This window comes from Euleptes europaea, chromosome 15, assembly GCF_029931775.1.
Source record: "Euleptes europaea isolate rEulEur1 chromosome 15, rEulEur1.hap1, whole genome shotgun sequence".
Classification (NCBI taxonomy): domain Eukaryota; kingdom Metazoa; phylum Chordata; class Lepidosauria; order Squamata; family Sphaerodactylidae; genus Euleptes; species Euleptes europaea.
In genome coordinates, this window is record NC_079326.1 from 51,949,348 (window position 1) to 51,976,525 (window position 27,178).

Below are 27,178 nucleotides of genomic sequence, written 5' to 3' on the forward strand. Positions count from 1 at the left end.
TGGTGGTCTCCTGTCCAAGGACTAACCAAGGACAACCCTGCTTAACTTCTGAGACCAGACGAGACCCCTTACTGTGCGTGCGCAGAAGACGGTGAAGGAAGAGTCATTTGTCAAACTCCAAATGACTTAGCCTACCAAATAATCTTTTCTTTAACAAGAAAATGGTACAGATCAGATATGGAAAAGGTGATGTTTCAGTAAACTTGTTCTAGAGTTCGAGGCTAAGATTACGGCATTTGACTACATCCTGTACTTTTGGTGAAGTCACGTCTGTTCTTCTTAGCTTTTTCCAGTTACCCCTTTTACAATATGAACCTTGTCACCAGAGAAAAATGGATTTAATGTCCCATTACTAATAGCCAGCTTCTGCACAGAGAGGCCTCGGAGTGTAACAGCCCAGCACGCTTCCTGTTGCACAGGGCCTGGGAAGAAGCCTTTTGGAGGTAGGTCAAGAACACAAGTGTGGCATTGCTCCCAACTCTGCTGGAAAACATTTTATTATTAGGTACCACAGCAACATACTGTATTCGGAAAAGTACAAAATCAGCCCACAAGAGACTGTATCGCTCCCGTAGCGAGAAGATCGATATGCCCCAATATCGATAATGGTCCGTGAAAATGGTGTTCAGTGAATTTATTCTAAAAGTTTTGGGTGTTCGATCCGGGTAATTGTCCAGTCCGGTTTTACACCTTGGGTAAATTCTCTCCGGAACCTTGAAAAAAAAACAACCAAAAGAAATACAAGTCAAGTCAAGTACTAAATGTGCAAAACTGGCACCCAACCTCTGCTATAAAATTATTTCAGTTTGGAGTTTGAATCAAAGAAGGAAGGTGATTATGTGCTGGTAACTCACAAGGAAAACAATGCAGCACAGCCTAAGATAAAAGCGTTATATAAAGAGCTGTGGAAGCTCAATAAATATATATGTCCCATTAAGATCAAATTCAGAAAGAGGTTAAAAAGGTTCTGAAGAAGTTAACCTCTACAAAACAAGTGAACTCTAGGAGCTTGTTAACTGAAGCATGGAGTTAACCTGTTACACGAAAGCAGGCAAATTTGCTACTTGTGATATATGAAGTGTTGCATAAAAGAGAAAAAGCAACAGTCTCCATTTATTTTGTATTAGAAGGTGTTTATTTGTAAGGCTTGTATTACAAATGTAAAATATACCTTTGATTTGCAACTATATTATTGAATGGAACAAAATTACTGAATGGATATTCATGTACATACAAATATATTTATGAATATATTATTGTGAGTGCTGGAAATAATTTTATAGCAGAGGATGGGCAAAGGTAAAGGTAGTCCCCTGTGCAAGCACCAGGTCATTCCTGACCCATGAGGTGATGTCATATCCCAACGTTTACTAGGCAGACTTTGTTTGCCAGTGCCTTCCCCAGTCGTCTTCCCTTTACCCCCAGCAAGCTGGGTACTCATTTTACCGACCTCGGAAGGATGGAAGGCTGAGTCAATCTTGAGTCAGCTACCTGAAACCGACTGCCGTTGGGATTGAATTCAGGTCGTGAGCAGAGCTTGGACTGCAGTACTGCATCTTACCACTCTGTACCACGAGGCTCTTAGAAGTTGGGTACCAGCTAATATATTGTTAGGGAAGCAAACAAAGACAGGGTTAACCTCAACACCCTTTCCAGTTCACTCACAGGGTGGAAACACTAGGGTGGAAATACTGTCTCTCTACAAGCATGGTGCTGTGGCCTATTATGACCACCACAGGGGATTCTTCACAAAACAGAGCCCCTGATTAACATGCAACGGGCTGTTAATTAACACTCCACTTAGCCGATCTGCACACCTTCCTCCAGCCTAAGGAGCCTTCCTGGAACTGCTCTTCCGCCACAGGAAGAGCCGCTTGCATCAAAGGAAGGCTTCAAACTGTGCTGAACAGAGCAGCAGGATACCAGGCATTGACTTGATCGAACTTCAGACAGAGAAAAGAAAGCCCCCCCCCCAACAGAATGTCGCAGACAGGCTTACTCATAGTTTGCTGTCAAGAGGCGTTTCGTTTCCTTGGTCGTTTCATCGCCAAACACAACCTGGAAGACTTTGGTTCCATCTGGAGTTTCGTCAGGAAGGTCAGCGTTGGTCAGGTACCAGAAGCGCATCAGGATACTAACAAACTTTCTTCCTGTTTGCAAGATGAAGGAGAAATTACAAACAGAATGGGAAAGGGACTTCTACAGCTTGAATCTATGGATTAAACTGAGTGAGCAGAATAGTGCATACGTTTTTTAACAGGGGAGTGGACATGTTCACAGAGGATAGGGCTATCCATGGCTACTAGTCAAAATGGATACTACTCATGATGCATACCTATTCTCCCCAGCATCAGAGGAGCATGATACTGCATTGTCTGATACTGCATGGTCTGATACGTAAAATAATCACCCACATGTTGCTGCTTGTAAAAATGAAAAAGCCAGCAGAGCTTAAGAGCTCCTGATAAACTTTCACACAATGGGCTCTAAAACATAATTTGTAGTGTTACTTTCTGACACATGGAAGCCGGGTCCAGATTGGGCTGAATGCTGAATGGCTCTAATTCTCTGTTTCAAATGATTAGCGCCAATTCAGAAAGCCACTCTGCAAAAATCTGTGATCCACTGCCAAGCTATGGTTTCTCCCCAACTAAGAGGGTCAAAATGACCGGGATCCTTGATAGGAGACTGGGAGCTAAATTAAAAACCCATCTCCACCATAGGCTGCCCTTATCACTTTAGAAAAGAAATCTATTTCTCTAGTACTGTTCATAAAGTTATAGCCTTGAGCAGAAAACAAATAAAAGATACTTAGGGTTTGCTTGGGGCTCATACAAATGCCACAGGCAAGGTTAGTATGGCAAGGATACACTAACAAGGTGAGGAAAGCACTCCAAGACTGACTGAAACCCCCAACACAACAGCATTTGAACTGAAAGAATATAATGGGAATTTTCTGCGACAGCTGGTAACAGATGGCATGCAGAAGGTCCCAGGTTCAATCACCAGCATCTCCAGTTAAAGGGACTAGGCAAGTAGGTGATGTAAAAGACCTCCGCCCGAGACCCTGGAGAGCAGCTGCCGGTCTGATTAGACAATACTGACTTTGGTGGACCAAGGGCCTGACTCAGTAGAAGGCAGCTTCATGTGTTCATGGACCCGAGGCACATCATCGGCTTTGCATGTAGAAAGTTGCAGGTATTATGCCTCCCATTAAAAGGAAGAAGAGTTGGTTTTTATACCCCACTTTACTCTACCTTTAAGGAGACTCAAAGCTGCTTATAATCACCTTCCCTTCCCCTCTCCTCCCCACAACAGTCACCCTGTGAGGTAGGTGGGGCTGAGAGAGTTCTGAGAGCGCTGTGACTACCCAAGGTCACCCAGCAGGCTTCATTTGGAGGAGTGGGGAAACCAACCCAGTTCTCCAGATTACAGTCCGCCACTCTTATCCACTGCACCATGCTGGACCAGATAGTAGATGGTATGAAGAATGACCTCAACCCAAGACCTTGAAGAGCTGCTGCTAGTCAGAGTCGACAATACTGACTTCGACAGACCAAAGGTCTGACTCAGAGTCTTTCCCGTCTGTACGAATGCTTTGAAAGGGATGCGTACCGCTATCTTCGTAGTATATGCCAACGTCTCCTGCCGTCGTGTACATTATTTCGTCCATGTCAGCAGCCAGGGCGCTTCTGTGGTCTTCAGACAGCAAAGAGACCTTCTCCTTCAGCACCTGAAGCATCTGACGCAGAAGGAGAACTGTTAACGTTGATCCCGTAGGACACGGGAGCCTTGAAACCAATCTACATAGTGAGCCAGCTACTGCTGCCTATCATAATCAATGCTTGGGAAAAACAAAATGCAGAAGTACTCATGAGGAGGTACAAGTGTTGAAGAATGGGTACTTAATTCCCAGCTGCAAACAAGGGCTTTAGTTTTAGTGCTTTTCCTTTCTGCATGTTGTTCCCCAAGGCTTCTCTTTCTCTAATGATACCTTGACTTTAAGTTCTACATGGGTTAATATAAATTTAATGATATCCCCGACCTCAGCCTTCCTTTCTCTCATCCTGCCACTGGCAGTCTGCCAGTTCACCCAAAGACCTGATGGCTGCCTGGGAAACAATTGCTGCTCTGCATGGGAGGGGGGGGAAGGGGCAATGGAATCCAGCAATCTTCCACAAGGTTCTCCGTTTCATTTTCTGTGGTTCATTTTCTTTCACAGTTCAAGAATTATATAGCTACAATAGTTTGTACAAAACCAGACAGATGACAATTGTCTGCTAGTTATCTGTAAATTGCTGCTGTGATGATAGCTTTTGTTTTTGCATTAATATTACATTTAACAAAAAAAATTAAAAAATGCAGAAGTACCCGGAAGTCCAATCAAACTTAGAAACCCAACTGCATAGGTCTAGCATATCACCCCAGTTTCATAGCCTTAGCTCCCTTGTTTCCTGTAGAATTTTAGTTATGAATATTCATGAAGATTTTGCAGTGTGTGTGCTTCAGAGGGGAAGCATCTCCCCGGCATCTCCAGTTAAAGGGACTAGACAAGTAGGTGATGTGAAAGACCTCTGCCTGAGACCCTGGAGAACTGCTGCCAGTCTGAGTAGACAATACTGACTTTGATGGACCAAGGGTCTGATTCAGTATAAGGCAGCTAAATGTGTTCAGGTAAAGCAGAGGTGCAGGAGAAGAATGGATGGAGCAGCAGGTAGTGGCAGGAGCACAGGTCAGAGGAGGAAGAATCCATTTCCCATTCTCTTTAGAAATCCAGTTGCCAGTCACCCAACTCAGTTCTGCTACTATCAGCAGAGACAGATCACTTGAAGATCTGTAGCAGAGGAGAGGAAATACTGCACAAACTGTAATCAAAGTAGCCCCAAAGCCCTCTAATACACTTAAGAAACTGAAAAAAAGCAGATTAAGTAACAGAAGGGGGTGAGTTGTTTTCACCACAAAAATGGGTATTTACTTTTTTTTACCTCTTTAGATATCAACTCCTCCAGCAAATCATATTTACTCTCGGAAATCAACCTCGAAACATGAGCAAAGGCCTGGAAGATAAGAAAAGAGGGGGGGGGGATCCACTTATTTAATTTTCCGGGAACATTGAGGAAGCAGACATCTCCACAGAATAGTTTTACATGCTCTATGATTTAGAAAATGGGCCTAAGCACATTTAAATTGACATCATTTCATTTGCCACAAATGGAATGCATTTTCCATTCATGCTTTTTGATTTTAAGTCCGTGTGCAGGGCTTCTATTCAAATTGTGTACAATTTTAGGTGCTTTATAAGTAATAACCAGCAAGAAGCCCAAAGGGGTTGCGAGAAGGGGGAGCACAAATAAAAGTTTATTTTAGCTGCTGTACCATTCAGACAGCCCTACCGTGGTGAACCTCCATCATCCACTTTTAAGCTTAACCTGTTGCATTTATTTGTTTTAGGGCATTTTAACTCCCCCCCCCCCAGATAAGCCTACATGGTTCTCCCCCTCCTTTATTTTCTCCTCACAACCACCCTATGAGTAGAAAAGAGCAGGGTGTGAGCTTTTGTGAGACACAGCTCACTTCTTCAGATATAGAAAAGAGCCAGAGTCCAGTGGCACCTTAAAGACTAGCAAAATTTCTGGCAGGGGATGAGCTTTCATGAGCCACAGCTCACTTCTTCAGATATCTGAAGTCTCTGAAGAAATGAGCTGTGACTCACCAAAGCTCAATACCCTGCCAGAAATTTTGTTGGTCTTTAAGGTGCCACTGGACTCTGGCTCTTTTCTACTGCGATTGACAGACCAACAGTGCATTTCTAAGGACAGTTACTCCAGTCTAAGCTCATTCATTTCAATTCCTTAAGAAAGCCCATTCCTTAAGAAAGCACTGTAACATGGCTACCCATCGTGATACAACAACCCCACGAGGTAGGGCAGCTGGGCCCAAGAGATTCAGGCAGGGCAGCATCCTTCCATGCTAGAGATCTGCCAGGAACCATGAAGGGCCAGACCAAACGATATCGCGGGCCTTATACGGCCCCCGGGCCTGACGTTCCCCACCCCTGCTATAAGGGAAGCCACAGCCCTCAGTTTGCAAGACCTGAACAAGGCTGTCAAATTGGTTCTCGTAGGTTATCCCGGCTGTGTAACCGTGGTCTTGGTATTTTCTTTCCTGACGTTTCGCCAGCAGCTGTCAAAGGCTGTCAAAGATAGGACATTTTGGAGGACGTCGATTCATAGGGTCGCCACGAGTCGGAAGCAACTTGACGGCACCTAACACACACACCACACCTAACCCCATCTTCCGCATACCGCACCTCATCCCATCACGCCTGCTATTCACATTTACATACTGTTAACATTTACATACTAATGCTTGTCTGAATTCACTCTCCTCTACTTAAAGACGGATGGATTCACATTCTAGCCGTATCTGAAGAAGGGAGCTGTGGCTCACGAAAGCTCATACCCTGCCAGAAAATATTCTTGTTAGTAAATATTGTCGAAGGCTTTCACGGTCAGAGTTCATTGGTTCTTGTAGGTTATCTGGGCTGTGTGACCGTGGTCTTGGAATTTTCTTTCCTGACGTTTCGCCAGCAGCTGTGGCCGGCATCTTCAGAGGAGCAACACTGAAGGACAGGGTCTCTCAGTGTCAAGGGTGTAGGAAGAGTAATATATAGTCAGAAAGGGGTTGGGTTTGAGCTGAGTATTGTCCTGCAAAAGTATTGTCCTGTAAGTATCAAGATAATGTGCTAATGAGGGTGTGGTATGTTAATATGGAACCATTGTATCCTGAAACGATCTGTTCATGTGTGTAATCCAAAGCTAATCTGCATGGCTATTGTTGAATGTTGTCTTTGTTAGTCTGGAGGTTTTCAGAAGGCTTGGCTTCCTGTTGTGGGTTTCCTGCCTTGTGCGAGGGGTTGGACTAGATGACCCCGGGGGGGCCCCTTCCCACTCTGTGGTGCTGCCCCCGGGGCCTCACCTGCTTGGCGCCCTGCGTGAACTCGTGGATGCTGAAGTCCTGGTCGAAGTAGGCGCGGATGAGGAAGAAGTAGAGCCGGGTGCGGAGCCACATCAGGGGGTTGGGGACGCCCACCACCACCACGCTCCGACGCCCCCCTTCGCCGCCGCCGCCGCTGTAGGGCCGCGCGGGGGGCCAGGGCGGCCGGAGGGGCGCAGGCCCGAGGCGGCCGGACGGGGCCCGCGGCGCGGCCGGCGGGCGGAGGAGGAGGAGGCCGCGGCGGGGGTGGGCCGCGGCGGGCAGCCGGCCGCAGCGGAGCCCCGCGGGCAGCGCCATCGCCCCCCGCCTCAGTCCGGCCGCCATCCCCTTCCCCCGTGCTCGCGCGGTCCGTTCTCGAAAGGCGCCCGGGCGGGAACGGCAGCCGCGCGTCGAAGGTTCCGCCTTGCAGCAGGAGCGGCGGCGGCCTTGGTGACCCCGCCGGAGGCAGCGGGGCTTACTCGCGGGAAGGGGTGCTGAGGAAGACGGCCTAGGGTGAGCTCAGCCCCTCGGAAGGAAAAGGAAATCGGGGTTTATATTCTGGAGGAGGAAGAAGAGTCTCAGCAGGTGGGGTGTGTTCTCGTGGAGCTGAGCAGGCGTCTCTCTACAGCGACTCCACCATCAGGGCAAGTATGCATGTATGCGTGTGTGTGTTAAGTGCCGTCAAGTCGCTTCCGACTCATGGCGACCCTATGAATGAAAGTACTCCAAAATGTCCTATCTTTGATGTATGCATGCATGCATGCATGTATGTATGCATAGTTGCAGTAAAACAGGGGTTCGCGGGGGAGAGGGAGACCCAAGATCGTTATCCAGAAAACAGTTTATTTGCAGCTGCTGACTCAGAGGCCCTAATGGGCAGAAATCTCTGAGTCCCGATTGTACTGAGGCAGAGACATTTTTTTAAAAAATATATTTTTTTATTTTCTCATTTTAATATATCAACATATAAGCATATTATCCAATATTAACAAAAACTAATAATGCTAAAAATTCTATAATATCACTAAATTAATCGCAAGTTGACTCCCCCCCCCCACCCTCTTCTATCTTAAAATGAAATGTATAAACTTTTGCTAACAGAGACCCTGTCCTTCAGTGTTACTCCTTTGAAGATGCCTGCCACAGCTGCTGGCGAAACGTCAGGAAAGAAAAGACCAAGACCATGGTTACACAGCCCGGATAACCTACAGGAACCAATGAACTCTGACCGTGAAAGCCTTCGACAATATTTTGCTAACAGAGCTAACCCCAATACTATTTTAATTAACATATCCTTATCCTATCTAACAATTAAATCAATTTCTAACATAAAATTAATAGAAAGTGTAAATATGGGATTAGATCAAGTAATATCCAGGTCCCATTAAAAATTAAGTTTTTCCAAAATATTAAACAAATAGTTTAACAGTTGACATCAACTATAAAATAAAAGGAAGGAACCATTGTCAAAATATTTGTATAGTCAAAAATGAAAAAAGAAAATTTTCAACTTCCCCTACATCTCCCTCCATTCCTTAAAAATTAATTATTTGATAAATCTCCATTTCTCCAAAACACTCAATTAAAACATATTAATTCTAAATTAATTATCATATATAATTGCGTAACCATAAAGCCAATCCCTTTAACCAGTTCCATTTAATCTTTTCCTTTTTGATCTTTGCCACAAAAGAAATTAAAATCTCTTAATTTAATCCCTTTATCCGGAATTTCCAACATTTCCTTCTTTTCATCATTAACAGTAAGTATCAAGGAACATCCTTGCTGAGGCAGAGACATTTATCCAAATTCAAGTTATGGCGATACATCAACAAGTTATGCATATCTGATTGTATTACAGACAGAAAGGCGACTCAGTACAGTTGCAGTTTCATCCAGTTTCTCCTATCATTGTTTATCGTTCCCTCTGACACTCCATGACTCTTAGCCCAGTTACCCAGTGCACAGAGCAGGCTTGTAGCTAGGCAGAAATTCCTTCCCTGGCAGTCTGGAAGCCAATTATTACCGGGAGATCTCTGGGGTACTGTCACAGTATGTATGTATGTATGTATGTATGTATGTATGTATGTATGTATGTATGTATTGTGTGTGCTAAGTGCCGTCAAGTCTCTTCCGACTCATGGGTCATTTATGCAGGGGAAAATTTCCATTTGGTTTGCTGCACAGTTTTCTGTTCCAAATTCTCAGACGTCGTGGCGACCCTATGAATCCAAAATGTCCCATCTTTGACAGGCTTTCTCAGGTCTTGCAAATTGAGGACCGTGGCGCCCTTTCTAGAGTCCGTCCATCTCCTGTTGGGTCTTCCTCTTTTCCTGCTGCCTTCAACTTTTCCTAGCATGACTGTCTTTTCCAGTGACTCTGCATGCCTATTATTTTGGGTGCGGTGGAACACAGGCAGGATGGTGCTGCTGCAGTCGTCTTGTTTGTGGCTTCCTAGAGGCACCTGGTTGGCCACTGTGTGAACAGACTGCTGGACTTGATGGGCCTTGGTCTGATCCAGCAGGGCCTTTCTTATGTTCTTATGACGTGACCAAAATATGATAGCCTCAGTTTAGTCATTTTAGCTTCTAGGGTCAGTTCACTCCTGATCTGATCTAGAACTCACTAATTTGTTCTTTGGGCAGTCCAGGGTATCTGTAACACTCTCCTCCAACACCACTTTCTTCCTTCAACACCACTTTCTTCCTATCAGCTTTCTTCATTGTCCAGCTTTCACACACATACATAGTAATAGGGAATAGTAAGAGATGTGATTTATTTCAGCAACCACCTGGAGTCTGGCAACCCTATCTGGGAGCAAGGAGCACTGAATAGACTTCAGTAGGATTCCGAGCAGATCAGTTTGGGATTGCTTTCCAAACCTGCCCACTGGTGCAATGCAGTCAAGAGCTGGAGAGCGCACGCCTGGGTGAATCTACTTAGAAGTAAACCCCACTGTGTTCGGTGGAGCTTGCTTCCAGGGAGGTGTGGGTACAGTTTCAACCTGGGATACTGATTAAAGGTATTCCTGGTTTGGATTCTTAACTTCATGTTTGATTCAACTCTAATTCTGTTCCATCCTCTCTCTGCGGGGCGGGGGATGGAAACTGGAGTTTCCAAATCCAGTAAGTGGTCCCTTGCAGCCTAACACAATTTTTATTCCTGCAGCAGCTCTTCTGGCCTGGAGGCCACTTCTGAAGAGGTGAAGCCAGCTCCAGTTGCCAGGAGGAAGCAAGGAGAGCTGCACACTGTGGAGGAAATGGGCGAGAGGGAGGCTGAGCTGGGCGCCTTGGCCATGGAGGGGCAGCCGGTCATCGCCCTGGCTCAGTACCCTGGAGTCTCCCGGGAGCGCTTCCTGCAGGAGATCTACCCACTGGTAGGAAAAGCCTGGCTGGCCTCAGCCCTGCATTGGATCTCCCGGGATCACCTCTAACGATTGTCGAACAGAGTCATACAATCTGTGGGAGTCTGGTGGCACCTGGCTTGGGGTACCTGAACAAGCAGAAAGTTCCCTGCACTAGAGCCCACTTCCACCTATGCTAGGAGTGGATCCTCCATGTGCAGGAATTTTTATTTTTATTGCAGATTCCTTCCTTGCATTGGTAGAAGTGGGCTGTAGCCCACAAGAGTTTCTCCTGGAATAAAGTTTTTTGTTAATCTTTTTTTTGTTTTTTATAATTTTTTTATTGATTTTTATAATAAATCCAAAAAAAAAAGAAAAAATAATAATAGTAAAATAAAAAGACAAAAAATAATACCAACATAGATAGAGCGTACAATTCTGTTACACATACGTTGTTATACATATAGAAATATATATTACGCCCTACTTCAAAAATCCACCACCCACCACAGTGCCCATCACCAATGGACTTCCGATGGGGTGTAGTGACTAATAAAAGAGAATCACATTATTATACATTAATTAAAATCACATTATACTATAATTCGTTAATTAAATTTTTAAAATCCGTTTTTGCCGATTTATCCCAATATGCAGCGGCCTTTGACCACATAATTTTAAATTCCTCCATGTCTTTAGCATGTAAAGATACTGTAATTTTGGCCATCCGCATATATAACCATAGTTTTTCTCTCCATTCTCTAATTGAAGGTTTAATCGTTTGCTTCCACTTTTTTGCAATTATAATTCTAGCTGCTGCAAAGCTATATTGGCATATGACTCTATCACCTTTATCCAATTCTCTATTTGGAATGCCCAATAAACAAAAAGCGGGATCTCGCTTGATTTTTACTTTAATAAAATTATTAGTTTCATTCATAACTAATTGCCAAAATCTTCTAATTTTTTTACATAACCACCAACTATGCATAATCTTGAAGGGGCTCCAAGATTGCCGTTTATGTCTGCTGCAGCAGATTAATATGGCTATCTCTCAGGAATTAGTTGCATTAGTTAAAGATTTTGCAGATTATATTTGAGTGTAAGTTTTTGTAAGAGATCCTGTCTAGACAGATGCCGGTATATGAGGTTATGAAAAACAAATAATAATAGTACAAGAATAGGTTTGCTGTTTTATTTTTGTTGTTCGCTGCGGATGTTTTAACTATTATCTTAAGTTGCCTTGAACCACGAGGAAAGGCAGGATATAAATGTTTGAATAAATAAATAAAATATATAACAACAGTACATTCTGTTGGGCTTTGAAGATTTTGACTAGAAACTAATGGATAACACCATTCTTTAAAGTTTAGGATAGTCCTCTGTGGTGACTTCACAGGGATGCTGTGAGGAAGAATGAGACGAAAGGGACAAAAGTACAGTGCTAATGACTGTAGAAATGACATCGATATAATACAGTATCTTTCAATGCATGCTCTATTGAATGAGATCCTCCACTTTAAAAGCAGGTGCCTGCATTTCCAGTGTCTTGTAGTGGTTAAGAGCAGTGGACTCTAATCTGGGGAACCACTCCTCTGCATGAGCAGCGGACTATAATCTGGTGAACTGGGTTGACTTCCCCTCTTCTCCACATGAAGCCTGCTGGGTGATCTTAGGCTAGTCACAGTTCTCTCCGAACTCTCTCAGCCCCACCTACTTCACAAGGTGTCTGTTGTGGGGAGGGGAAGGGAAGGAGATTGTAAGATGGTTTGATTCTCCTTAAAGGGTAGAGAAAATCGACATATAAAAATCAACTCTTTTTCTTCTCCACTTTGCAAATTCTCAAGCCTTCCTATGCTGGAAGAAGCATTTTGAGCAGAGAAAGGCTTAAAACTATGCTGGACATAGGTGTAGGATACAAGTGCCTGTTTTTTTCCATTTAAAGGATTATGGTTTCAGAGCTGTCTTTGTAAGTGAAACACACATACTCTTTGATTCCATCAATCTTAGATCTAATTTGTACATTATAGCTAAGTGGGCGATTTGTCTTTCTCTCTCGGTCAGTGTCTTCCGCCAGAGACTCCGTAAAAGTAGAGAAAAAGTGGGGTATAAAAACCAACTCTTCTTCTTCCATTAACCTAGTGACTGATAATAGAGCAATTAAGTATTGGACTGATCACAATAAGGAATACTACATGTGTCAAGAAATGGGCAAAGGCAGTAAAAAGATGGTATATGATGGACTAATTCTGTTTTTTCCCCGTTCTCAGAGAAAGCCGGCAGTACTGAAAGGCATAGATTTGGGCCCCTGCACAGCCAAATGGACCGTGGATTACCTTAGTCAAGCAGTAGGAAGTAAAGAAGTCAAGGTTCACGTCTCTGCTGTGCCACAGATGGATTTCCTCAGTAAGAACTTTGTGTATAGGTATTTCATTCCAAGCCTTATTTTGTTTTTAATGGTATGCTGATAACGTCTCGAGATTCCATACTTGCACTCTTACCTTTGATCAGGATTAATGCTTTTACTTTCCATAATGGGGCTCTAAATTTTGTTTGCCGTCTTGCTCTGCTACGGGAGTTTTACAGTGAAATCCTAGGCAGAGGATCTCTGCCTAGGGTTGCACTTTATAATGGTGTGCTTTCCAGAAACAGCTGGTGAGATCATTCTTCTGCAAAGCTTCCTCCTTGGGTTGTTTATCTTGTTGGAGGTAGATGTGAAAAAAAATTGAGGTCGAGAGTTTTCCAAAGTGTGTGCTAAACACACACACCCCACCTGCAACTAGGATTTGTTAAAAGGGAGGAGGGAAATCACAAGCTCCAGCCAGGAGTGTGAGCTCTGGTTTCTGAGGCTGGACATGGTAGACACATGAACACATGAAGCTGCCTTATACTGAATCAGACCCTTGGTCCATCAAAGTTAGTATTGTCTACTCAGACTGGCAGCGGCTCTCCAGGGTCTCAGGCAGGGGTCTTTCACCCCACCTACCCGCCTAGTTCCTTTAACTGGAGATGCCAGGGATTGAACCTGGAACCTTCTGCATGCCAAGCAGATGCTCTACCGCTGAGCTACAGCCCCTCCCCAGGGTGTGTTTGTTAAGAGCTGGGATGAGAAATGCCCCCGTGAGCATGTACACAATCCACGTCGGAGCTGGGTACGTGAGGAAGAAGTGGAACACGAAGTGCTGAAATTTGCAAGTTTGTCTAATGAACTTTATGGGTTGGGGGAAGGTCATCCAAAAGATGTAGCATGTTCAGGAGACAATTAAACTTCAGGAATCCTTTTCTGCTTCTTCTGTTGAAAAAAAAACTTTTGCCATTAACTTTTAGAATGTTTGTCTCCACAAAACTCTCATTCTAGAATGAATTTGGCTGTGTTCTGTTATTTGAAATCATAATTAATTAAAGGATTGTTTTTTTTAAAAAAGGAATAATTATTTTTTGGCATTAGGATTGTGTAGTACAGTACCACCATAATTTCTCCTGAATTAGTTGGGACTGTTTTCTAATAACTTAATTGTCAGATGGCCTTCCTTTGGTTCCCGGACCTGTTTTCTTTTCATGTGGCTAAATAATTATGCCTCTTTTTCAATTGAACCAAAACTGGATGAAGGGACTAACAGAATTCAGGGCATCCAATTGTTTTTCATCATTTGCCCATGAAAAATTCCTCTGCTGTCTTCTTTAGCTTTTTTCCTCTTGTCTAGACTGTGACCAATTTGAACTCCAAAGAGGACGTCTTGTACTCTGGCTTACACTTTGAGCTGATAATGAGTCAGTGGTCTACGTAAAGGAATATGAAAGCATTATTTCTGTGCAAAGCTGCAAGTGTAAATTAAAGTCACAGAGTAGTTCTGGGGAGGTTAGTGAGACTTACTGCCAGACCCTCTCCAAATATACCTGGAAGTTAAGTCCCATCGAAGTTCTGTATGGCATACGTGACGTAAAAAAAACACAAAAACAGTAATAGCATGCAAAGTTTAAAATGTACATGCAAATTAAGCCACAAATCGGTGAAGCAGTTTCATCCCAAGTAGATACTATTGGTTTTAGGATTTACGGACATAACTTTAAGACATAACCATGCTTGGGATTATTGTGTTAATCAACAGGACCAGTTCCAAAGCCTTCTGCTTTGTGCGGAATTGAAGCAGATGATCTAGTCCAGGAGCTTCAAACTAATTTGTTACAAGGGCTGGATATGACATAAATGTCACTTGGTTGGGCTGGGCCATGCCCCACTAGCCCAGATCAGGAGCGGGTGTGTGTGGCTGCCTCAGCTGGCCAGATAAGATCTTTCAAGGGGGTGGATCCGGCCCACGGGCCGTATGTTTGACACCCGTGGTCTAGAGAAAGCATTAACATAATCTCAGTGTTTTTTTTAAAGTTCCTGTTTGTATGAAATACATTGTCAATTTCTTTTATTTGTGCCTGTTGAATTTTTTATTATTATTTTCTTTTCAGAACACTGCCCTTTGATGAATTTGTAAAGAGAGCAGCTGAACCCAAACACACGGAGTACTTTATTTCTGAGGTAACTATACAGTTTAGTTACTGATACTGAAATTACCGTGAAAGTTAAATTTTTGTGAGGAAAAAAGTAGGCTGTAACTCAAAAGATGAACCCACTTTCCAGATGAAGTTATGCACGCAGTTCAATCTTGTACGTGTTTACTTCAAAGTAAATCCCAGTGAATCCAGTGGCACTTACTCCCAGTAAGTGGGCACTGTAACGGAAGCCTTACCTACGCTTAATTATGCTGTCATGGAGATCTCTCTTTCGAGATGTACTTACAGCAAGAGAGCATATTTCTTTGCACATTCCAGCCCTGACAAAAACCATCATACCTGGGGAGATTTGTTCTTTCTATATGCAGATAATTCACAACAGTGAATATTATTATGATTATTTATTAATCGTACAGTGCCATTAATGTGACAAGAAGAGAAATACCTGCCCTGAGACAACGAGGAGAACAAAGGGAAGTGGAGATAAAAAGGGGACAGTTATCTGGTTATGATTATCATTGTCTAGTGAAGCTTTTGAGAGCCAACGCTGTATAGTGGTTAAGAGCAGTGGTTTGGAGCGGTGGACTCTGATCTGGAGAACCAGGTTCGATTCCCCACTCCTCCACATGAGTGGCGGACGCTAATCTAGAGAACTGGGTTGGATTTGCCACTCCTACACATGTACCCAGCTGGGTAACCTTGGGCTAGTCACAGCTCTCTTAGAGCTCTCTCAGCCCCACCTACCTCACAGGGTGTCTGTTGTGGGGAGGGGAAGGGAAGGTGATTGTGAGCAGGTTTGAGTCTTCCTTAAGTGGTAGAGAAAGTCGGCATATAAAAACCAACTCTCCTCCTCCTCCCCCTGGCTTGTCAGAGTTGGGAAAGTAAGCAGGGTCAGCCTTGGTTAGTACTTGGGTGAGAGACCACCATGGAAGTCCAGGGTTGCTACGTGAAGGAAGGCTATGGCAAATCACCTCTCCTCTCTTCTAGCCTTGAAAACCCTATGAAGGGTTGCCATGAGTCAGTTCTGACTTGACGGCACACAGTTATTAATTAAACTTCAAGATGGGTTGGAATATAGTTTTAAATAATCCTGTGTCGTTTATTTTGGGGGTTTCCTTATGTCATATACCTGTTAAAAATCAGTTTTGTAAAAAAAATAGGAAAATGAGTGGAATTTGTCAAGCAGTTGAGTTCCATATAAATGCTTCATTAGCTCAACGAGATGGTTACAGATGACGACCATTTATATTGTTCGTTCATTGCAGTTTTTGTTTTTTTGTTTTTGAGGATGAAAAGTATTATCTGCGCTCTCTTGGCGAAGACCCTCGGAAGGTGAGTGACATTCTCTCAAACACATGTCACCAGCCTTCACTTTTCAAAACCAGACATTTAAATAACAAGGGAACAGGGCAACATCGGCCTCTGGGGAGGGAAGCAGGGGCTAGATACTCAAGTGACTGGGCGGGGCTGGTGGCAGAGTTAGTTTGTTACTCCACTGCAGGAGCTTAGACCAGGTGTTGGTCATTTTCAAGAAGCCCTCTTGCAAAAAAGCAAATCCCTGTCTGAAAACAGGACAGCTTTTTTTCCTGGCGTTGCAACTAATTGCATGAAATAATGAGATGCTGTCCGAGACAGCTGACTGGTTCCAGTTAACCATTAAAGACCAAGATCATCCGTACAAAGGGGAAAACTCATTCTAGAAACTTCATGTAGCAAAACTGTAGACGCATGACGCAACTGACAGAATGAGCTGTGACTCATAGAAGTTTATCCTGGAATAAATGTTGTTAATCCTTAAGGGACTACTGCATTGTTTAATTTTGCTGCTGCAGATTATCACGACTACCGTTCCAGAATTATCATCATGGAAGTTCTTGTTGGAACTTGGGGAGGGGCTATGGCTCAGTGGTAGGGCATCTGCTTGGCATGCAGAAGGTCCCAGGTTCAATTCCCGGTCTCCCTAGTGAAAGGGACTAGACAAGTAGGTGATGTGAAAGACCTCTACCTGAGACCCTGGAGAGCCGCTGCTGGTCTGAGTAGACAGTATTGTATACAGACCTTGGTCCATCAAAGTCTGAATAGATAGACTTTGATGGCCCAAAGGTCTGATTCGGTATAAGGCAGCTTCTTGTGTTCGTGTGTTCAGAACTGCCCCAACAGGCAGTAAGATGATGAATCCTTTCTTCCAATTGGTTCTTGTAGGTTATCCGGGCTGTGTAACCGTGGTCTTGGAATTTTCTTTCCTGACGTTTCGCCAGCAACTGTGGCAGGCATCTTCAGAGTAGTAACACTGAAGGACAGTGTCTCTCAGTGTCAAGGGTGTAGGAAGAGTAATATATAGTCAGAAAGGGGTTGGGTTTGAGCTGAGTATTGTCCTGCAAAAGTATTGTCCTGTAAGTATCAAGATAATGTGCTAATGAGGGTATGGTATGTTAATATGGAACCATTGTATCCTGAAGTGATCTGTTAATGTGTGTAATCCAAAGCTAATCTGTATGGCTATTGTTGAATGTTGTCTTTGTCTGGAGGTTTTTCAGGGCAGGAAGCCAAGCCTTATTCATTCTTAAACTCTCCTCTTTTCTGTTAAAGTTGTGCTGATGTTTATGAATTTCAATGGCTTCTCTGTGCAATCTGACAAAATAGTTGGTAGAATTGTCCAGTCTTTCAGTGTCTTGGAATAAGACCCTGTGTCCTGTTTGTGTCAGTCCATGTTCAGCCACTGCTGATTTCTCAGGTTGGCCAAGTCTGCAGTATCTTTCATGTTCTTTTATCCTTGTTTGTATGCTGCGTTTTGTGGTCCCGATGTAAACTTCTCCACAGCTGCAAGGTATACGATATACTCCTGCAGAGGTGAGGGGGTCTCTTTTGTCTTTTGTCTACCGGAAACCAACTCACACAGATCGCTACTTACACAAAAACTCCAACCACCACCCCCGACAGAAAAGAGGAATAATCAAAACATTAATGGACCGTGCAAGACGGATCTGTGAACCACAGTTTCTCAAGGAAGAAACTAATCATCTAAATCACGCACTGCTAGCAAACGGCTACTCCAAGAATGAAATCAGAAGGGCCATTAAACCAAACAAAAATCAGAAAACTCAAGAAAAACAGTCTCCCATAGGAAAGGTATTCTTGCCATTTATTAAAGGAGTCACTGATAGGATGGAGAAACTTTTGAAAAAACATAACCTACAAACAGTGTTTAAACCCACCAAGAAAATACAACAAATGCTACGATCAGCAAAAGACAAAAGAGACCCCCTCACCTCTGCAGGAGTATATCGTATACCTTGCAGCTGTGGAGAAGTTTACATCGGGACCACAAAACGCAGCATACAAACAAGGATAAAAGAACATGAAAGATATTGCAGACTTGGCCAACCTGAGAAATCAGCAGTGGCTGAACATGGACTGACACAAACAGGACACAGGGTCTTATTCCAAGACACTGAAAGACTGGACAATTCTACCAACTATTTTGTCAGATTGCACAGAGAAGCCATTGAAATTCATAAACATCAGCACAACTTTAACAGAAAAGAGGAGAGTTTAAGAATGAATAAGGCTTGGCTTCCTGCCCTGAAAAACCTCCAGACAAAGACAACATTCAACAATAGCCATACAGATTAGCTTTGGATTACACACATTAACAGATCACTTCAGGATACAATGGTTCCATATTAACATACCATACCCTCATTAGCACATTATCTTGATACTTACAGGACAATACTTTTGCAGGACAATACTCAGCTCAAACCCAACCCCTTTCTGACTATATATTACTCTTCCTACACCCTTGACACTGAGAGACACTGTCCTTCAGTGTTACTACTCTGAAGATGCCTGCCACAGTTGCTGGCGAAACGTCAGGAAAGAAAATTCCAAGACCACGGTTACACAGCCCGGATAACCTACAAGAACCAATGAACTCTGACCGTGAAAGCCTTCGACAATACCTTTCTTCCAAATTCGCTAACTGCTGTTGCTGTGGAGAAGAAAAGGACTTGGGGTGGTGGTGGTGAAGACCTTCTTCTCCTAAAGTAATAAAATCCAGGTGTAGACTGAAAGAATGTTATCTTTGTCCTCTAATTTTGATGACTGGAGTTATGAGTATCTCCAGAGTTCAGCTTTGCTTGGACTGGCCAGTGGAGACAATCTCTTTGCCGTATCACCAACTATGTTGGCTAGAATCTCTTTATAAACATATTTAATAAGGTAGGGCCATTAGTCCAACAATATGTAATCTGGGTTAATGACTAGGTTAATATATAATCTAGGTTAACAATATATCATCTGGGCTGACCATCATATCCTGCCCCTCCTGCTGAAACACTGGTAACAATTCTGTGGGACTGTTGGGGGGAGTGGAAATTGGTCAAAGAAGAGCCCTCCTTATCATAAGCCTGAATGGCTCTGATGGTTTTGGAGATACCTAGGAAAATTGACAGCATTTTAAAAAGGTCCTGTTGGCCATGGATTGGTTGTGTCATGGCACTTTTCTCTCCCACATGGATTTCAGCCATGTTACTCTACCTATATATCTCCATTGCCCCTCACTTACTTTTGCTATAAAGTCTCCAACTCTACGAAATTAAATAAAGATAGGATTTGGAATAAAGCATTCATAAAAAGGGTAAAGGTAGTCCCCTGTGCAAGCACTGGGTCATTACTGACCCATGGGGGTGACGTCACATCCTGACGTTTACTAGGCAGACTATGTTTTATGGGGTGGTTTGCCATTGCCTTCCCCAGTCTACACTTCACCCCTGTTAATGAATACAAAAGCTCATGCAAAATACATTGAAGAATACACATAAAACTGAACAAACTATGCTTATAATAACAATTACGGCACTTTACACATAAATATATAACCAAACAACGATTGTGCGTGTATTAATTTTGTCAAAACATGTAATATATATATTCTCAGAGAATCACAATTGGTACATGCAAGGTTACAACAAATAAGTGTATCAAAATCACACCAAAAACCACATGGCTGAAATCTTGCAAACCGCAAATGACACTGACAAAGTCCCAAAGCGTACAAATGGTAACCTGATGGGTTCCAGCGCTGTACAGCCCTCCTGAATTAGGAGTAGAAGCGCCTAGAAAAGATCATGGTGAGACCAACAAAGAGAAGGGTTTCCGGTACAAGTCCCTTTTCACTGAGGTTTCTTCGGTCTTGGTCATGGTCTTCCACTCAAAACTAGCATGAAATGCATATCACTGAAGAATGCAATTACAGTCACTCTGATCGGACAGTGTAGTAGCCTGTCTCAATCATGGGTTGGTTATATATTGACATAATTGTTATTATAAGCATAGTTTGTTCAGTTACCATTTAGTCATTAGTGCTAATTTTTTTGTGAACATTTTACCCCAGCAAGCTGGATACTCATCTTACCGACCTCGGAAGGATGGAAGGCTGAGTCAACCTTGAGCCGGCTATCTGAAACCGAGTGCTGTCGGGATCGAACTCAAGTCGTGAGCAGAGCTTTTGACTGCAGTACTGCAGCTTACCACTCTGCGCCACACATTCATAGTTCATGCAAAACAACTGTGTGTGTATTCAGCATCCTGAACCTTATTTGAATAATAAGGAGTTAGGGCTCAGGAATGAGCTGTAAGTATGGTCTTCTCTTTTCAGGATATCGCAGACCTCAGAAAACAGTTTCCCCTGCTGGCGGATGACATTTGGATCCCTGAATACTTTGAGAAGGAGCAGCTCTTCTCCACGGTCTTCCGCATCGGCTCAGCAGGACTACAGCTTTGGACCCATTATGATGTAGGCAACACATCTCTAAACCTTTGTTAGCACAGGGTGACTCTGAGCTCTCTTGTCTGCTTTGTAAAAAGAGAGCTTATTCCAGAGTCTTTCTTCCAGCATTCTTCCTGTTGATGTTGGGTTAGAGGTTTGATTTCAGGCTTGAAGCCCTGGAAGTGCCCTGTGCTGCTTCTGCACTCTAGAATTCAGTGCTCTTAGGTCATTTACGGGTGGTTACTTTCACTGATGTTCGCCCCCGGTCTGTCTCGGTTGTTTCTTGGAGTTATGCATGAGTTTTCCGTCCATTAGAGATGACCTCGCTGGCAGCCCTCACAAATCCTAGACCTTCCCGTTCCTCTGTTAACCCGATTCTTTCCTCTCCCCTGTGCTCAGCCCAGGTGAAATCCCCATGCACAAGGCAAAACGTGGGACACGCAAGCTTAGTTTCTCTCACAGCCAATTACAAAGTAGTGTGTCGAGGGGTGGGGATTCAAATACTTCCTGCAAGTTCTTTCTGAGCAGAAGAAAGGTTTTTTAAAAAACGAGGCTTGGATTTCTTCCCCCTTCCTTTTGATGCGACAGTTGGGGTGGGGGGGAGGTTTCTCTCGCTCTCCCCACATGTTTCTGCGCGCTAAGCCCGTATTTTCCAGATTCTGGCTAAAACTGCATTTGGAAAACATGGGCAAAACACGCGGGAATGCACTGGGAGAGCGAGGCTGCCCCTGACAGTCGGGAAAGGCATGCATAATCAAAAGGAAGCCCCGAAGCAGTCAGTAGGGGCGACCGTGGGGAAACGTCCCTGCATGAAAGGCCATAGTGAACTTGCATTGTGGGAAAAGGCACACCTTCTGACATGAATTGTCCCTGGTGATAGTATAGAATACTCTGAATGGTTTTGGTTGTTGAAGGAAAGTAGATAGTATGTTGGCTTCTCCCTGGTCATGAACGTCCTCCCTGTGGCGATAGCGCAGGTTGTAGGTTTCCTTTCTCTTCCATGACAGGTGCTTTTTTCCTTGTTTGACCAGAAAGCCTTTTCTGCTCCTTCCTTCCCAAAAAATGTAAGCCCCACCAAAGCTTTTCAAAACAGTTGTCAAAAGCGGTTGTTGTAACTGAACACATGAAGCTTCCTTATACTGAATCAGACCCTTGGTCCATCAGTATTGTCTACTCAGACCGGCAGTGGCTCTCCAGGGTCTCAGGCAGAGGTCTTTCACATCACTTACTTGCCTAACCCCTTTAACTGGAGATGCTGGGGATTGAACCTGGAACCTTCTGCATGCCAAGCAGATGCTCTAACACTGAGCCACAGCCCCTCCCCAAATACAGCCCCTTCTGAATACAGTGAAAAAAACTTTTCTGAACACGTGCCAAGGGCAAACTTACCACTTTCATTCTTGCAGGTAATGGATAACTTCTTGATTCAAGTGATGGGGAAGAAACGAGTCGTATTGTACAGCCCTCGGGATGCCCCTTATTTGTATTTATCAGGTCTGTGCCATTTTGTTTAAAACTGAATTTTGAGTACTGTGCAAGGGCAGGCTTTTAAAAAACTCATTACCACCCAGAGAAGGCTTACCGTATTTAAGAGAGAGAGAAAGAGAAAGCTGTCTCTTTGTTTTAAACTATAAACCTTCCTCTCAAGTACCAGGTGTTCTTATGGTAGCAAAATGTATAGGAATGGGTTCGCTGTCATGAGGTAAGCTTTGTGGTGCGCAGGTAGAATACGGAGATCACCGAGACAGGGTTTGTACATAAACAACACAGAAGATTTATTTATTTACAGGTTGTTTTTACAGAACAGATAAGCAGCACAGGACTCCAGCCAATCAAAGGAGAAACCTGGCTGAGGCACTGTCGTGGTGCAGGCGAGGAGCGAGGGCTGTAAGTGTAGTCTGGAGATCAGTCCAAGGTCATTCACAGTGAAGGCAGAGTCTGAGATAGCAATACAGGCAAGGGAAGTCCAAGGCGTTAGTCAGAGCCAGTCCGAGAAGTCAGGATACCAGGAATCCAAAGGATAGCAGGGAAACAAGGCCGGTACACAAAGAGGTTGGTGACAAGTTGCTTGCACAACAGCCAAGCCTAACTGATGGCTTAAATCCCTTCTCCTGCTGTTGTAGCAGAGCCAGCTGATGCTGATGAGGCTGAGTTCACAGGTGGTGCTTCAGCCCTGCTCTTCCTCATCACTGCTACTGGGGAGGTTCCTCTGTAAAGCCTTCAGTCTAGCACTCTGCCGTCCCTGCTGCATTGCCAGACAAACCTGTTTTCTTCTCTGCTCCAGTGGCCTTGGTGAGGCCTCTGGAGACACTGCATGTTGCAAGGTGTCAGGTCCAACTGGAGTCCTTGAGCTGGCAGGCTGCAGGCATGGTGAGTCATCTCCTGACTTTGGCTGATCCTCTACTCTGGCAGGCTGTAGGCCCTGGGTTGTTCCTGTGGGACTTCTGCCTGAGGATGTCCCTCTGTTCTGGCTTCTATTTCCTCTTCGTCAGAGGAGGTCTCTGCAGGCTGACTCATGACAGGCACATAAGTTTCAGCTAGTTATGGCTTCAGAGTGTGGTTTGAATTTTCTTTAATGCTTGCAGGCACAAACAGGCTTTTACTGACTAGCCACTAGATTGGATCCTGTCACGCACACCCACATCAGACTGCCCTTTCCCAAGAGTCCCCATATAGCTGAGCTCCCAGTACAGAGAGATGGAAATTGTCCAGAGCTGGAATCTCTCTTCTGTATGTAGAGCTCCCCTAGAGCTGCTGAGGCATCTTGAACACTATTAAAACTTCCACTGCAATTATTTTGTCAAGGGCAATGCAAATTGTAATACCAAATGACTTATGAACATTCAGGCTTCATTCAGATGATCTCCTCAGAGTTGGCAGCTCATTGATGAAGTACGAAATGGTAGAAGTCTCTGCACCATTTTCCTGGGAAGGGAAAGATCTACACATTTTTACATGTTTCCAGGCCCAATACGGAGCGCTTGTCACCTTACAAGACCCTTAAAGAAACCCGAGTTTCTCTGCTATTTTTATATCAAATGCTAGAGTTCTATATCGGCCAGGATTAATTAAAACATTTCTGGGATTGAAGCCGCATACTTAAAACATGAAGATAGAGGTGTGGCATTTCTGATGATCTCTGCACTTACCGGTAAGTCACACCATGGTTGAAAGTGATCAGTCATATTTGAGAGCTGAATATATCAACGATGGTCACAGGTACAGTTGAGTCGGTAGGCTGTATCTCAGAGTAGCTGTCGGGATTAAACATAGATAAACAACATCCTGGGCCTATAGCCTGTGTGGGCAGCCATGACATCTGTGCGACTTAATAGAAGCAACAATAGTCATAGTTTGCCTTTCTTAGGCACCAAGTCAGAGGTGTTGGATGTGGACATGCCGGATTTGAAGAGATATCCTCTCTTTGCCAAGGCCAAACGTTATGAGTGTGTTCTCAACGCAGGAGATGTTTTGTTCATACCAGGTAAGATGATACACACAGCTGTAGGTTTGTATCCTTCTCCGCTCTGCAAATTCTCAAGCCTTCCTTTGCTGGAAGAAGCATTTTGAGCAGAGGAAGGCTTAAAACTTAAGGCTTAAAATGCTGGACATAGGTGTAGGATACAAGCGCTTGTGTTTTTCCTTTAAAGCAGGGATGTTGAACTCAATTGTTACGAGGGCTGGATATGACATAAATGTCACTTGGTTGGGCCGGAGACAAAAAGCAACGGATGGTGCAAGGGAATAAAATTTAATAAATAAAGTACCTGTATGCGTTTTGCACAAGCTTCTTCCGGGGGATCTTTCTTTGCTCAAGCATCCCATGCAGTCATAATTGTTTTATTGCTTGCATGGGATGCTTGAGCAGAGACAGATCCCCCCGAAGAAGCTCACGCACAAAACATAGGGGCACTTTATTTTTTAAATTTTATTCCTTTGCACCATCCATTGCTTTTTTGTCTCCACAAGAAAAGCAACACCCAACATAGCAGAAAAGGGGGAAGTACTGCAGTGAACATGCCTGGAAGGAAAAAAGATGATCACTCAGTTTGGGGAAGGGAGGGAGAAAATGGGGCTACAGCTCCGATTTGGGCCCCCAATTTAAACCCATCCTTTGCAACCCCCAACAGCAACACAGGTGCTGGCGATTCTGATACAAATTCACGCAAGGAGGCACTTTGGGGCTTTGTGTCCTCTATGGCATATTTGGTTTAGATGCCTGGGCTCTCTGTGTTGCGAGGTTGCACGACTGTTCCTAGTTCTTATCTTAGCCTGTCAGCAAGTATTTTACAATTTGCATTGGCAACAAAAGCATTATTGACCCAGTCACATGTCGAGGACATCCATTTAATTTGCCCATCTGATGCAGCTCTTTTGGCCTTAGCATGAATTTGACTTGTTGGAACACAACATGCGAAGTAAACAGAAATAACAGTTGCGATGCAGATGTGTTTACTGGCCTGTGATGCATCATGAGTGAGTTTCATTTATCCTGTGTGGAAGAATGTACCGTATAGGTTGGGCTATTGTCAACTCGGCCCCTCAACTTTCTTGGAAAAAGGGTTTCTGTAATAGAACAGTCTCTCTTAAACCACACATAAGCTGGAATGTAAAATACAGCAGAACCAGTTTTAAATGTGTAGGGTCTAAACCGAGATTTGGATGGCCCAGGCTAGTCCGATCTCAGCAGATCTCAGTGCTAAGCAGGGCCAGCCATGGTTAGTATTTGGAGACCACCAAGGAATACCAGGGTCATGATGTGGAGGCAGGCAATGGCAAACCACCTCTGGACATCCCTTTCCTCGAAAACCCCATGCGTCTCCTAAGTCACCTGTGGCTCAGTTTGTAGAGCATCTGCTTGGCATGCAGAAAGTCCCAGGTTCAGTCCCCAGCATCTCCAGTTTAAGGGACTGGACATGTAGGTGATGTGAAAGACCTCTTCCTGAGACCCTGGAGAGGCGCTGCCATCTGAGTAGACAATACTGACTTTGATGGACCAAGTCTGATTCAGTATAAGGCAGCTTCATGAGTTCAGTTTGACAGCCCTTTCCACCACCACTACCATTCAGTTACCCTGAAACATTCTTTCAAATCAATTATAATTTTCTGGTTATAAAATAAAATTAAACTGCGTTTTCAAAAAGAAATTGTATACAGCTTTCGGATCACATATGTCTTTACCCAACATTCCTGCTTTCTTTGTCCAACGGTCTCTTTCAAGGCTCTCTTCTGCTTGCAGCTCTGTGGTTCCACAATGTGACTTCGGAGGAGTTTGGGGTTGGAGTCAATGTCTTTTGGAAACACCTCCCTGCTGAATGTTACGACAAGACAGACACTTATGGAAACAAAGATCTCGCTGCAGCCTCAAGAGCAGCTCAGATTTTGGACAGGGCATTGAAGACACTCGACGAGCTGCCTGAGGAATACAGAGACTTCTACGGCCGGAGAATGGTTTTACTTATCCAAGAAAAAATGTATAGCACAAATTATGAATAAAGGGCACGTTGGATTTTCTGACACTGGCATACGTACAAACACTGCACATTTACTGAAAACATTTTTGTTGGATATTTCATATTTCCTACCCATTTAGTGCAGTTTTGCCTGCATTTTAGAATTAGTTATGCTGATACATGCAGATTAAATCACTCCAAACGGAAAGTGGATTGCTCTCCTAATAATAAATCCCCTTTCCATTTATTAAGGGAAACATAATCAAAAGTATGTTAGAATATGTAATTTGTTTTATAGGTTCACACAGGTGTTATGCATTCTCAAGCTTACAGAATGGTAGAATAACTGCTAAATTAATCTGGTTATGGAAGAGAAGGTAAGCAACACTTACATAATTGCATAGCAAAATAGGCTTTTGACTTTGAGCAATGTGGACTACTTAAAAAACTTAGGAGAGCCAGCGTGGTGTAGTGGTTTGGAGCGGTGGACTTTAATCTGGAGAACCGGGTTTGATTCCCCATTCCACATGAGCAGTGGACACTAATCTGGTGAACCGGGTTAGTTTCTCCACTCCTACACATGAAGCCAGCTGGGTGACCTTGGGCTGGTCACAGTTCTCTCTCAGCCCCACCAACCTCACAGGGTGTCTGTTGTGGGGAAGGGAAGGTGATTGTAAGCCAGTCTGATTCTTCCTTAAGTGGTACAGAAAGTCTGCTAGGGTATTTTAGCAGAAAAAAATTGCAACCTGGTTATTAGGATAAATTTATTTTTCAGATTTAACTATAACACAGAATTAAAAGATTACAAGCCGTTATTCAGATAATTCGGAATTCTCAAACATTACTTTTGTGGACATTGGCAAAATATCAAAACAATTCATTAAGGAATCTTTCATTCTTTTTACATTCATTCTACTTATATCCACTGATCTCTATTTTCCATATTGTCTGCCTATTTCTCTCATATGTTGTAAAGAAAAGAGGCACAATCCAACAGTCTTCCAAATATATCTCAGGAAATCAAACACCATAGCTAGCTGTACTCTGGGAAAAAATTAACTTTAGAAGAACCATTTCAAAAAGGTCAATACCTATTACTTATTTATAAAAAAACAAACAGGGCTGCAAAAC

At 43.6% G+C, this 27,178-nt stretch overlaps 2 protein-coding genes across 2 annotated transcripts; one reads left to right on the forward strand and one right to left on the reverse strand.

Annotated features, from left to right (window-relative positions):
* Nucleotides 1-601: 601 nt before the first annotated feature.
* Nucleotides 602-12,224, reverse strand: MAIP1 (matrix AAA peptidase interacting protein 1). Its single transcript, XM_056861311.1, has 6 exons — nt 12,213-12,224; nt 6,979-7,323; nt 4,986-5,057; nt 3,616-3,742; nt 2,000-2,150; nt 602-713 (listed from the first exon to the last, which is right to left on the reverse strand). The coding sequence occupies exons 1-6, from the start codon at nt 12,222-12,224 to the stop codon at nt 635-637; spliced, it is 786 nt and encodes a 261-aa protein (XP_056717289.1). The 3' UTR covers nt 602-634.
* TYW5 (tRNA-yW synthesizing protein 5) lies at nt 10,235-26,092 on the forward strand. The gene is made up of 8 exons (XM_056861310.1): nt 10,235-10,351; nt 12,589-12,743; nt 14,780-14,849; nt 16,112-16,156; nt 20,484-20,621; nt 22,001-22,088; nt 23,962-24,078; nt 25,834-26,092. The coding sequence occupies exons 1-8, from the start codon at nt 10,235-10,237 to the stop codon at nt 26,088-26,090; spliced, it is 987 nt and encodes a 328-aa protein (XP_056717288.1). The 3' UTR covers nt 26,091-26,092.
* Nucleotides 26,093-27,178: the final 1,086 nt, after the last annotated feature.

Coding starts and splice junctions, on each gene's coding strand:
- TYW5 (XM_056861310.1), top strand. CDS start 10,235: ATGGGCGAGAGGGAGGCTGAGCTGGGCGCCTTGGCCATGGAGGGGCAG. Junction 14,850..16,111: donor CGGAGTACTTTATTTCTGAG/GTAACTATACAG, acceptor TTTGTTTTTGAG/GATGAAAAGTATTATCTGCG. Junction 16,157..20,483: donor TTGGCGAAGACCCTCGGAAG/GTGAGTGACATT, acceptor TTCTCTTTTCAG/GATATCGCAGACCTCAGAAA.
- MAIP1 (XM_056861311.1), bottom strand. Junction 3,743..4,985: donor AGGAGTTGATATCTAAAGAG/GTAAAAAAAAGT, acceptor CTTCTGCGTCAG/ATGCTTCAGGTGCTGAAGGA. Junction 714..1,999: donor CTCTTGACAGCAAACTATGA/GTAAGCCTGTCT, acceptor TTTTTTTTCAAG/GTTCCGGAGAGAATTTACCC.